At 44.2% G+C, this 13,095-nt stretch overlaps 1 protein-coding gene across 1 annotated transcript; it reads left to right on the top strand.

Annotated features, from left to right (window-relative positions):
- The first annotated feature begins 9,696 nt into the window (after positions 1–9,696).
- LOC147729753 (zinc finger BED domain-containing protein 5-like) lies at positions 9,697–12,206 on the top strand. Its single transcript, XM_086954026.1, has 2 exons — positions 9,697–10,968; positions 11,937–12,206. Exons 1-2 carry the CDS (start codon positions 9,697–9,699, stop codon positions 12,204–12,206), a joined length of 1,542 nt encoding a protein of 513 aa, XP_086810152.1.
- The last annotated feature ends 889 nt before the right edge of the window (positions 12,207–13,095 follow it).

Here is a 13,095-nt window from a genome sequence, read left to right as displayed (position 1 = left end):
TGTTTTCCCCTTTTAAATTACAACGGGGTCAACATGTTTCTGCCCTTTAAGTGTATGGATATTACTGGGCATTCGTCGGGACCATGTAATTATGTACCTCGGTGGTGTAGGCGCGCTAAGGCCCACCCTAGCCAGAGGATGTGACAGTTAAAAAACAGAATTATGTGTCAAAAAAGTGCAAAAAAACAAACCAGAAAAAGGGGTTCGAACAATTTTGATGAACATGTGGTCTGAAAGAAATGACAAACACACATGAAAGACAATACAAACAATGTTAGTGAATGGACTGGAGCGTCTTTTTGCTAATACTGATGTCAAAGTTCTGTGCATGGATTAAGGAGAAAAAACGCGTGCCCGAGGTGGAAAATAGAGGTATTTTAAGCCTGAAACGGTGGGGGCCAGGCTGTCTCAGGGCATGCAGTTTTTTAGAGCAAAAAGGACGATCGCAAAGCAGACTTCATGCCATTCGTGCTGGTGCGATCAATGCGCCCAAATGGAGGGCTGGTGTCTATGTTGGACCTTAGCGGTTCAACCCATTTTTAACAAATAAATAAACTTAAAATGAATAAAAATGGCGAGATTCTCACTTGTGTATTAAAAGATCCACACTTCATGGGTCTCAGGAGGGGGGTGGTGGCGACAATGGCACACCCTACAAAGGTAAATAAAGGAACACAAAACTACTTAGCGATTGGAATGATGTAAAGGTCACTTAGCTGAGCGTGGGGCAGGATGGCGCCTGATGGTCAAAACAGAAAGATTCTTACGCCCGCAACGCCAAACACCCGCTAGGCACCTAACGCTCTCCTCGAACCGGACCCCGTGGATGGATGTCCGGAGATCGAATGGCATTGAAATACTCTCTCCGTGGTAAAGCGCGCGGCGGAGGGCGTAGCTTTGGGCGGAGGTAGGCGTGCCAGGGGGTGTGTGTATGCCCAATCACAGTGGAGGACAGAAGCGAGGCTTGAGATGCAAGCCCTCGCGTTGTTGTGGAGACTTTAGAGGGTGTGACATAACGCATGCGCCTCAGTAGCCCAACAGAGTTAAGGATCAGACCGAGGCTTGTGATACAAACACTCGCGTTGTCATGGTGAGTGATTAGATCATTCCTTGCGGTGACAGAAGGCTCATTCGTCAGGTGACGAAGAGTCTGATAGAATCGAAAGGTAAAGTGGACAGTTATATTTCCGATTCTAGATAGACAGAGCAGGAGAAACAGAGCAGGAACAGCGAGACCAGAACTCTGGCGGCAGTAAGTGGTATAGTTCACATAAGTGACGGTGAGCAAAGGGTCATTGGGTCTGGCGATAACCTCGAGAAACATGAAGAGGTTAGCTATCAGGACTGAGGTAGGCTTATCGCTTGAGAACAGAGGACCAAGGAATCTGGTCATTAAGCCCATTGATGTGGGTACCCAGTCTATACACCCAACGTTGCTCTTTTTCGAAGAGAATATTGGTGGTATTTCTTTCCGCGGTAACTTGCTCGATTATTGTCCACCGTAGATCATTGGGCGTGTGGTGTTGTTGAAGAAAATGTTCACTCATTTTGGTTGCTGACTTTTGACACCTGATGTTGCTGCGGTGCTCGCAAATCCTTTGTTTAATTTTGCGAGTTGTCATCCCTATATAGCAGGTTAAAGAAAATTATTTCGAATACCAAGGTGAGCTTTACCTGCAAAGTACTGGAACATCAATGGGCAGTACTTTTGCTCCCAGCATAGCTGGACTTTATGTCTATGACTTTGAAGAGAAAAATATCCTGCCCAATGACAACCCCTTTCATTCTTCAATTACCTTATGGAAAAGGTATATTGATGATATACTGCTAATCTGGAAAGGCGGAGAAGATAATCTGAAAACATTCCTGACCTGGATAAACACCCGAGATCCCTACCTGAAGTTTACCAATCACTTCAGCAAAGAAACAGTCGTATTTCTTGATGTTAACATCACTGTAAGTGGGACAGTTTTGAAAACAACTACCAACTACAAACCCACGGCTAAAAATAACCTCCTAGACTTCTCAAGCTTTCACCCTAGACCTTTAAGGGAAAACCTGCCGTACGGCCAATATCTCCGAATACGGAGAAATTGCACAGACATCAAGGACTACAAATCCCAAGCCTCTGATCTTACCAAAAGATTACAAATACGTGGCTACCCCAAAAAGATCTTGGAAAAAGGGAACAAACGTGCTAGAAACCAACCACGAGAGGCTTTGCTGGAAGAAAACACCAGGGAACCATCTGAAATACCCCTAACCTGCGTGACCACCTACAGCTCTATCTCAGATGCAATGAAAAAATCAGTGAACAAACATTGGAAAATCCTAACCAGCAACAAAAGAACCTGGGAAAAACCCCTTTTTTCTTTCAAAAAAGCACAAGTTTAAAAGACTCTCTGGTCCACACACACCCGAAGGTCGATACCTCTGCCTCCGGAACTATAAGGTCGATCACAGATGCATGGGGCCTGCTCCCCGTGACAGGACACTTCCCTTGTGCCAACTGTAGCGTATGCCATCTTACTACGCACACGAAACAACTTTCACTCGAAACAGGAAAGATATGGACACAGAAGAGCCATACTAATTGTAATTCGACCAATGCCGTCTACATGGTGACGTGTCCCTGCCAGAAAAGATATATAGGGATGACAACTCGCAAAATTAAACAAAGTATTTGCGAGCACCGCAGCAACATCAGGTGCCAAAAGTCAGCAACCAAAATGAGTGAAAATTTTCTTCAACAACACCACACGCCCAATGATCTACGGTGGACAATAATCGAGCAAGTTACCGCGGAAAGAAATACCACCAATATTCTCTTCAAAAAAGAGCAACGTTGGGTGTATAGACTGGGTACCCACATCAATGGGCTTAATGACCAGATTCCTTGGTCCTCTGTTCTCAAGCGATAAGCCTACCTCAGTCCTGATAGCTAACCTCTTCATGTTTCTCGAGGTTATCGCCAGACCCAATGACCCTTTGCTCACCGTCACTTATGTGAACTATACCACTTACTGCCGCCAGAGTTCTGGTCTCGCTGTTCCTGCTCTGTTTCTCCTGCTCTGTCTATCTAGAATCGGAAATATAACTGTCCACTTTACCTTTCGATTCTATCAGACTCTTCGTCACCTGACGAACGAGCCTTCTGTCACCGCAAGGAATGATCTAATCACTCACCATGACAACGCAAGTGTTTGTATCACAAGCCTCGGTCTGATCCTTAACTCTGTTGGGCTACTGAGGCGCATGCGTTATGTCACACCCTCTAAAGTCTCCACAACAACGCTAGGGCTTGCATCCCAAGCCTCGCTTCTGTCCTCCACTGTGATTGGGCATACACACACCCCCTGGCATGCCTACCTCCGCCCAAAGCTACGCCCTCCACCGCGCGCTTTACCACGGAGAGAGTATTTCAATGCCATTTGATCTCCGGACATCCATCCACGGGGTCCGGTTCGAGGAGAGCGTTAGGTGCCTAGCGGGTGTTTGGCGTTGCGGGCGTAAGAATCTTTCTGTTTTGACCATCAGGCGCCATCCTGCCCCACGCTCAGCTAAGTAACCTTTACATCATTCCAATCGCTAAGTAGTTTTGTGTTCCTTTATTTACCTTTGTAGGGTGTGCCATTATCGCCACCACCCCCCTCCCGAGACCCATGAAGTGTGGATCTTTTAATACACAAGTGAGAATCTCGCCATTTTTATTCATTTTAAGTTTATTTATTTCTTAAAAATGGGTTGAACCGCTAGGGTCCAACATAGACACCAGCCCTCCATTTGGGCGCATTGATCGCACCAGCACGAATGGCATGAAGTCTGCTTTGCGATCGTCCTTTTTGCTCTAAAAAAACTGCATGCCCTGAGACAGCCTGGCCCCCACCGTTTCAGGCTTAAAATACCTCTATTTTCCACCTTGGGCACGCGTTTTTTCTCCTTAGTCCAAGCACAGAACTTTGACATCAGTATTAGCAAAAAGATGCTCCAGTCCATTCATTAACATTGTTTGTATTGTCTTTCATGTGTGTTTGTCATTTCTTTCAGACCACAGGTTCATCAAAATTGTTCAAACCCCTTTTTCTGGTTTGTTTTTTTGCACTTTTTTGACACATAATTCTGTTTTTTAACTGTCACGTCCTCTGGCTAGGGTGGGCCTTAGCGCGCCTACACCACCGAGGTACAGAATTACATGGTCCTGACGAATGCCCAGTAATATCCATACACTTAAAGGGCAGAAACATGTTGACCCCGTTGTAATTTAAAAGGGGAAAACACCCAACACATTAGTTGGTATATTTCCCTGCACATACCTTTTACCCAATACCCAGCTAACCACGGAATAAAGTTTTTTGTTTGGTAAAGCTGTCTGGTATTTTTTAAACTCACTTTTTTCATACACTTTGTCACAAAAAAATTCCGCTCCGCAGTAACCTGGTGTTGCAGCACACCAGGGAGGCATTCGGCTTCTCCTGGTGGGCCCGATGATGAAGCATGTCACCACCCAGGGTGGTGAGTGAGGGCTTCCAAGAAATCCCTGAGAAATTCTTACTCAGGTTGATTTGATTTTCTTTTCTTCTCTGTGCTGGACACTACTATCCCTGTGTGGGCACTCTTTTGTTGATTGTAACGTAGACACTAAAGAGCCAACAAACGCTATTGGAAAACTGGGGCATAAAAATAAAGCTGCAGCCAGTACAAAACTACCCTTCAATATTAAAAGCTCATCATTCACTCTGCTACTTGGAAACTCATGAACAGCACGCTGGGGGGCATCCACGCTCGAACGCTTCCCCTGACCACGCCCAAGACGCAGCGTTAATTCTCCAAGGGTCCAAGGGCTGTATGAACACAGGCCTAATTAATGTCACTCCAATCAAGATAACTGCAAACTTGAGTCAAGGAAAACGCTCATGCGTATCGAGGGGTTGCGCAAACAAGGACTGGTCCTGGCTGCCACTAGTATTAAACCCCCGTTCCTAACAGGCACCTCCCTGAAGACACAGGTCACGCACACCAAAACACGTCTAATGAGCAGGTGAATTTCTTAAACAAAGCAGGAACCATAAAGACACTGAAAATCAGGACTTGGAACGTTGCAGGTTTCAAAAAGCTGTTATATAACCAAGCTGCAGTGACTTTTTTGGAGGAGGCGGATATAATCTGCATACAAGAATCTTTTTTTTTTAAACTTTTTTTTTATTGTTGCTTTAGAAGGATCACAAAGGCAAAGTATCTGCATACGGTAGAGCGTCAACATTCCGCTCTGGCCGTCAATCACGCAACTTTTCTGATGTTATGAAACATAATACCCCTCAATAGAACTCTTGCTTTTGAACCAGCAACATAAAAAGAAACAAAAACCATAAAAGTCTATTAAACAGCAGGCCTCTACCCCCTCCCTCCCATCACCCACCTCCTGGTCTCCCCTTTCCCCGGTCAAGTGGTCCCTCGGTTCCTTGAGTGGGAACCGGGGAGTAGCGTATATAATTATCAAGCATGGCATCCCTGCGTTCAGTCTATCTCGAACTGGGTCTCACGGGCCTCATGTCACCAGTTCACAATGTCTCATTCTAGTCCGTGGTAATGCCTCCACTTAGCCCACACCCTCCGAAACTTTTGGGGACATCCCCTGGCTTTGTAGGTCACCCTCTCCGCCGCCATGTACAGGTCTAGTCCTCGTCTCCATTCCTCCAAGTCTGGTTTTTCAGGCGCCCCCCAGCGCCGCGCGATATCTCGTTTTGCCACTACTAGCGCTAACACCAGAAAGATACACAGGGGACGGGGTAGGTCTACTTCAGTGGTCGTGCCCAGCAGTGCCAACCTAGGGTCTCGCGGTATGTCCGCCCCCAGTACCTCCCCCAGTTCCAGTAACACATCCCCCCAGTATTCCTGAATGACTGCACAACCCCAAATTATGTGGAAGAAATCTGCAATCTGGTGGCGGCATCTGAGGCATGTCGTGTCCGGTGATCTGCCCATTCTAAATAGTCTCACCCTGTCAAAATACGATCTGTGCAGTACCTTAAATTGAATAAGACGCAGCCTCGACTTGATGGCCACCTCCCGTGGGTGCAAGAGGGCGAGCTCCCAGTCCAGATCCTCCATGCTACCCACTTCTGCCTCCCATTTGACCCATAAGCTCTGCAAATCCCCTAGCATGTTGTTGGTCAGGGTTTTATATGTGAGGGATACCGCCCTCCTCCCTATCTGTTCCTGCAGCAGTCTACCCTCTAGTGGAGCATATTCTGGAAGGTCTGAGAGTGTAATGTGTTGTGCCCTCCATGCGTGTTTCAGTTGAACGTATTTGTAGTGTTGGGTGTTGAGTAGGCCAAATTTGTCTTGGAGTGCCTGGAAGGTTTTTAGGTCTCCCCTTGCTATCACGTCCCCCACTGTGGAGATTCCGATGTCGTCCCACCTTTTGAAGCCTTTCAGCTTATGAAACTCTCCCAGCCATTTGCAGCACTACAGTGGCGTCTGTCTAGTGGGCCTTTTGTCCCACCCCATTCTTTTGGACGCTCTATGCCAAGCCGTTAACGCTGCGGTTCCCAAACTGTGCGCCGCGGCACCCTGGTGCGCCGTGATTAGCAGCCAGGGGCGCCGCGACGCCACACAGGACAGGAAGTGGGACATACTGATAGCAGGCCGGGGGGGGGGTGTTTAAAATAGCGCTTTGATGATGGTTTGCCGCCATACGCTTCCTGTGTACGTACGCACGCACGTACGTGTTTGTACTTAAGCTGGTAACCCGCTGGTGACCCGCCGTCTTGTGCCCTGCTTTGGAGCGTCGCTGCAACGTTTCCTGGTGCCCATCGTGTTGCGCCCTGCTTTGGAGCGTCGCCGAATCATTCCTTGTGGCCCCCGTGTTGCCCCTGCTTTGGAGCGTCGCCGAATCGTTCCTTGTGGCCCCCGTGTTGCCCCTGCTTTGGAGCGTCGGTGAATCATTGCTGGTGCCCCCCGTGTTGCCCCTGCTTTGGAGCGTCGGCGGAATCGTTGCTGGTGGCCCCCGTGTTGCCCCTGCTTTGGAGCGTCGACGGAATCATTCCTGGTGGCCCCCGTGTTGTGCCCTGCCCTGCCGTGCCTCGCCCCGTAGGACCCTTTTCAAATCGGTAAGTAAGCTGTCTGATTGTTCCCTTCTTCTCAGACCCTGGCAGGAAGTTCTTTAGCCGTAAATGTGTCACATATGTTTATATTTTAATGTACATCCTGTGCTTGCTGTGTTTAAATTATTTTCTTTTTACCTGCGTTGTTTTGGTTCTATGGCCTGCTCGTGCAACGAGGGGATTTTTTTATTGTATGTGTGGCGTTATGGTTACATATTTAACGAATATGTCCGTTAGAATAAATGCAACAGTCCAACTCCTAAAATGACGGGAATAGGCTGTAATTACAGGCATATGGACTTGGACCACAGGCAGTATCATATTACTCAAAATCTAGAACAAATACAGAACCGTGGAGATAAATTAAGGGGCCGACCGATCATGTTGCTTTTGAATATGACCTTGTTTATTGATGGCTACTCTTGAATCAATTATGTTTTTATGTCTCAACTGAACTCTTCAAAGTTGATGGGTGGGTGGGTCTCTGAACTGGGGAAATGTATTTATTTAAGAATGGAACGGTAGGGGCACCTGCAGCTTTTCTGCTAGCAACCCAAGGTTTTGCCTTTTATGTGGACACAGTAAGGTTAAAGGAGATGGAGGTATCACCAAGCAGGCCACCGCACAGATTTTTTATTTGTATTTTGAGAATTTATAGAGCGTGTTACACCCAAGTGCGTCAAAGCGCTAGCAAAGAGTAAGAATGACTGCAAGGCAGGACACCAGACCTATCCATCACAGAAGAGCCAGGTTTTCAACTGCTTGCAAACGGCAGCATGGAAGGAAAGACTTGCAATGTGAATAGTTAGCGACAACTAGAAAGGACTGCCCCCTCACCTGCCTTTTCAAAATGTAGGCATCTCAACCTTCCTAAGAGAGGCAGACCTGAGCTGACTGTTGGGATACATGAGAAAATTACAACTGACCAAATTACAAAAGCAAACGTTAAGTTACATGAAGCAGTAATATGAGCAAACAAAATACAAGAGGTAGCAAAAGGTACATTACAGGGGGGAAAAGTGACATGTGTGCAAGTTACAAAAACGTACAAACTACAATTAGAGGTATAATACTGCAATAATGGCAGACACTCAAGCACAAGAACAAACGTTATGTAGGCAATGGTGGCACTTGTGCAAGTATCCAAAGCAAACAAAATGTAAGCGGTAGCAAACAGTGTTACAAGAGAAAAGTGACGTATGCATGTTACAAAAGAGTACCAAACACAGGTAGAAGGATAATACTGCAATAAATGGCAGACACTCAAACCACAAGAACACACTGGGAAGGCACTTCCACAGTCATGGAGAAAATAATTTTCTGTACTTGAAGGTCTTCCTTAGGATAATAGAGAGGGTGTGAGTTACATTTGGAAGCGTCTTTGAAGGAGGCGAACTTTGAGGTCAGTTTTAAAGGCCTGGGAAGGGGTGGTGGCTCCCGAACACATGTAGACAAAATTGGTTTTGCCTGTTTAGCTTTTGCAGAAATTATTTGTGCTTTGCAGCATTTGCCTTTCGTCCCAGCAGAGTTCATCCCATTGCATCCTGGTAAATGCAGTATGCTTACTTTCAAAGTTGCTGTAGTCTTTCACCAAAGTTGATACAGGTAGTGCTGTTATCTCTAGACTGATTTGGATTAGAAACTATATGTCCGTTCTATAGCGTACTCTGTACTACTGTGATATGTCCTTGGCTGGGCCCAGGAATTGTTGAAGTGTGGTCTTTGGTGTTACAAATCAGTCTGATGTACACATTAGCTTCAATTTGGCTTTCTTCATTCTTTGCAAAAATGTGCCATCTTAGATTTCATTACAAAACTGAATGCTCTTTCTGTCTGTGTGGGGTACCAATAAGAATAATTTATCCAAATGGTCATCATCATCACGTGCTGCTATTGGAAATTGACATCAATAATAGATCCATCATTACAAAGAGGATCACTTTTGTTCTTCTTATACTTGTCTTACCTGGATGTTTTGTACTTCAGACTTATTATACCGTGGAGACTGGATGAGACCCGGAAGAAACCTGGAAATACTTGAGCAAAGGAAAAGAAAAGAAGACCAGGATCTTTACAGATAGAAAGACCCCTCCATCTGAATAATTCAGACAGGTGGAACTGATTTCCATCTTTCTGATTGACAATGAAGAGATTTCTAATTTCAAGTTCATCTGCGCACAGGAAGTTGGAGGTTCTTCTGACAAAGATGACGGGAAACGAAAGGCCAAGTACAGAAAGTATGATGACGGGTATCTGGATTATGGTTTCACGTGTGTTCAGGTTAATAATGAGGACCGTCCTCAATGTGCAATCTGTTTAAAAGTTTTGGCTCTGGAATCCATGCTTCCAAGTAAACTTAAGCGGCATCTTGAAAGTCTTCACCCAAATATGGTCGGAAAGCCAAGGGAATTTTTTGTAAGAAAAGTTGCAGAAGCCAAACTACAAAAGTCCATATTCTCTAAACAAACCAAAATGAATAGTAATGCCCTCCTGTCCTCATATCAAGTGGCCTATCTAGTTGCACAGAGTAAAAAACCCCCACACAATTGCAGAAGAGCTGATTTTACCTGCTGCTGTTAAAATGGTAACAAACATGGTCGGCGAAGATGCGGGTAAACAGCTGCTGAAAGTGCCTCTTTCTAACAATACTGTCAGCCGGAGGATAAATGATATGGCTGAAGATATTAATGATCAGCTCATCTGTAATCTAAGAGGAAAAGACTTTGCACTCCAGTTGGATGAGGCAACAGACAACCACAAAGACACCCATCTTATTTGCTATGTCCGGTTTGTTCACGAAAAACAAATTGTTGAGGATTTGTTGTTCTGTAAAGAAATCAAAGGTGGAACTACAGGTCAAGACTTGTTTGTAGTTGTGGATGATTTTATGCAACATAATCAAATTGATTGGGAGAGATGTGTTGGAGTTTGTACAGATGGGGGTCGTTCAATGGCAGGATGCTACCAAGGACTTCAAGCTCGCATACGATCTAAAGCGCCCAATGCTGTTTGGACACACTGTATAATACACCGAGAAGCACTGGCAGCAGGAAACCTCAGTGAAGAACTGCATGGTATTTTGAAAATAGTAATCAAAGTGATAAATCATATTAAAACAAGACCAATGAAAGCACGATTTTTTGCTAAACTGTGTGAGGACATGGGTGCCGACCACTCATGCCTCTTGTTCTACAGCAGCTCTAGGTGGCTGTCTCTTGGTAATTCCCTGCTTAGAGTGTATGAGCTGAGGAATGAAATATACTCATATTTACATGATGATGAACATTGTTTTGCTGACAAATTTATTGATGCAGACTTTCTAATACAAATGGGTTTTCTTTCTGATCTATTTGAAAAACTGAATGAACTGAACAAGTCCTTGCAAGGCAATAACACTAACATCTTGCAACTGTCAGGCAAAGTTTCAGGCTTTAAGAACAAGGTGATCCTTTGGAAAAGCTGTGTAAGCACGGGTGACTATAAATGGTTTCCTTCATTGGACCAGTTTCTGCAGGAGAATGGAATGGTGTTAAAGGAGGAACTGCAGACAGTTTTTGTTCTGTATTTGTCTCAACTGCGTTTTTACCTTGACAAATATTTTCCAGAGGATGAAGTGGAGCCAATAAAATGGGTGAGCGACCCTTTCAATGCTAAGATACCTCAGCATCTCAACAATGAGGAAGTAGAACAGTTTATTGATGTTGCAAGTGACTTAGCATTGAAAGCAAGGTTCCACTCTCAGTCACTGTTTGAGTTCTGGTGCCAAGCTGGGGATGAATACCCAATGATAAGCAAAAAAGCCCTGCATGTTTTGATCCCGTTTGCTACTTCATACCTTTGTGAAGCTGGTTTCTCAGCAGTTGCAGTAATAAAGTCCAAATATAGGGCAAAAATTAACCTTGAAAAGGAAATGCGTGTTGCGATCTCAAAAATAACTCTGAGATATCAAGAGCTATGTAAGGGAAAACAAGCACATCCATCTCACTAGGATTTGCAAGGTAAATTCGGACTCTGTTGTTTTTCCTGGTCATTAAAAACTTCTGTATAATAAAATATCTTTTTCAAACTACTGTTGTGTGGTCCAAAAAAGTCTTGTATTGTTTCTCACTTAACAAGTTTTTATTAAACAACTTATCTTCTTATTTTGTTACTAATATCATTATAATACCTTCATTGTGTCTCAATTACTTTAAGGAAGACAATCGGAAGTACTCCCGATGTCGGGCTTGCATCCCGTCCACCGGAAAAAAAAAAAATTGTGGGGAGCCACGGCCAACTGCCGATTAGGTCAAGGGAGCCACGGGTCAATAAAGTTTGGGAACCACTGCGTTAACGTAATCCTGGTGGCCGGGCGGAAGTGTCGTCCCATCGTTTCCCCATAGAGATAGTGTAGTATAGTCTTGCTCGACCATTTAGACCTTTCCAAGGCGTATGTAGGGTGGTCAGCTGCCGCGTGCAGCCATTCATTGATCGGGGCGAGATGTTCCACCCAGTAGTACGCCTCTAGGTTGGGGAGTGAAATCCCCCCACTGTACTGATGGCGCTGTAGGGTGGAAAGCGCCACTCTCGGCTGTTTCCCCAGCCACAGGAAGGCGCGCAGGTCCGCGTGGATTTTATTCAGGGTCTTATTCGGCAAAGGATAATACTCGTTCTGGAGTGCATAAAGAAACTTAGGGAGGAAGACTGCATACAAGAATCTTGGCTGATTAACCGCAACAAGAAGTAACAAACTTAATCATTAATCTTTCACAATATCAATTATCAGAAGAGGAAAAGACAGTTTTAAATAAAGGACTATTTTTTTGTTCGGAATCACATTTTGTTCACACACAGGTACGAATAGACCTCTACAAATTCATCAGAAAGTTGAAACTGGCAAAAATTCATGCAAACAAGCCGAAAACTATCCATGATGTGAACACCATCGCCAATACTGATGAAGATGGCATTTCAATTTCAATAGACCAACTACAGGATCTGAGATGCATGTTTAACATTCTATATGATCAAGAAGGCGACATCATATTTGATGAACAAATGCTGGAACAAATGGATATTCAAACAAATAAAAGACCAGATACCGGATTAAAGAAAAAATCCTGATATTATCCAACGTTGTCACCAGGAAATAAAATCTATCTATTTTCAGATGCTATGACTGAAGAAGTGGATAAACTAATCAATGTAAGGAACACTGACAATAGGGAGAATTTAACAACTAAAGAAAGACATGCTGTAAAACCATTAATGGAAAATACTAAAAATCACAATAAAACCTGCCGACAAGGGGGGAAACATTGTGATAAAGGATACCAAAGATTATATAAACGAAGCAATGAGACAACTAAATGATGAAAACAACTATTCCAGGATTGAGACGAATCCAATCATGAGAATGATAAAGGAACTAAAAGAAAACCTACAAGCTTGGTATGAAAAAGGATTATTAAGCGATGAAAAACAAAAGTTTTTAACAATGGATTTTCCAATAACACCATGTATATATTTTTTACCAAAAATCCACAAAACTTGCATAAATCCACCGGGCAGGCCAATTGTTTCATCTTGTAGCTCCCTGTACAAGAACGTCTCCAAATACGTGGCCAAATTCCTGGCACCAATAGCACAAGACATGAACTCATACCTAAAAGGTACGGGGGACTTCTTATGAATACTGACTGGTATAACTTGGAATTCAGGATATCTATTAGTCACCATAGACATTGAATCATTATACATGTCAATAAGACATGAGATAGGAATGAGTGCATGCCAATACTTCCTGAAACAACGCAGTATATCAGAACTGGAACATACAACTATGTTATTAAGAATGATCCACATGTGTCTAACAAACAACATTTTCCTTTTCAATAAAGAACTGTTCAAACAAGAGTGTGGTACAGCCATGGGGATTTCATTTTCACCAAATGATGCAAATATCACCATGGGCTGGTGGGAGAGGACAATAGCATGGGACACCAGCAACCAG

Source organism: Lissotriton vulgaris, chromosome 2_1, assembly GCF_964263255.1.
Source record: "Lissotriton vulgaris chromosome 2_1, aLisVul1.2, whole genome shotgun sequence".
NCBI lineage: Eukaryota > Metazoa > Chordata > Amphibia > Caudata > Salamandridae > Lissotriton > Lissotriton vulgaris.
Note: the sequence above shows the minus strand (reverse complement) of the source record. Positions and strands in the feature narration are given on the sequence as shown.

What these genes read in the sequence shown, in the direction of transcription:
- LOC147729753 (XM_086954026.1), top strand. Translation starts at nt 9,697, where the DNA reads ATGGTCGGCGAAGATGCGGGTAAACAGCTGCTGAAAGTGCCTCTTTCT. An exon ending in CTGGTTTCTCAGCAGTTGCA is followed by an intron (nt 10,969 to 11,936) that starts GTAATAAAGTCC and finishes GTTCACACACAG; the next exon opens with GTACGAATAGACCTCTACAA.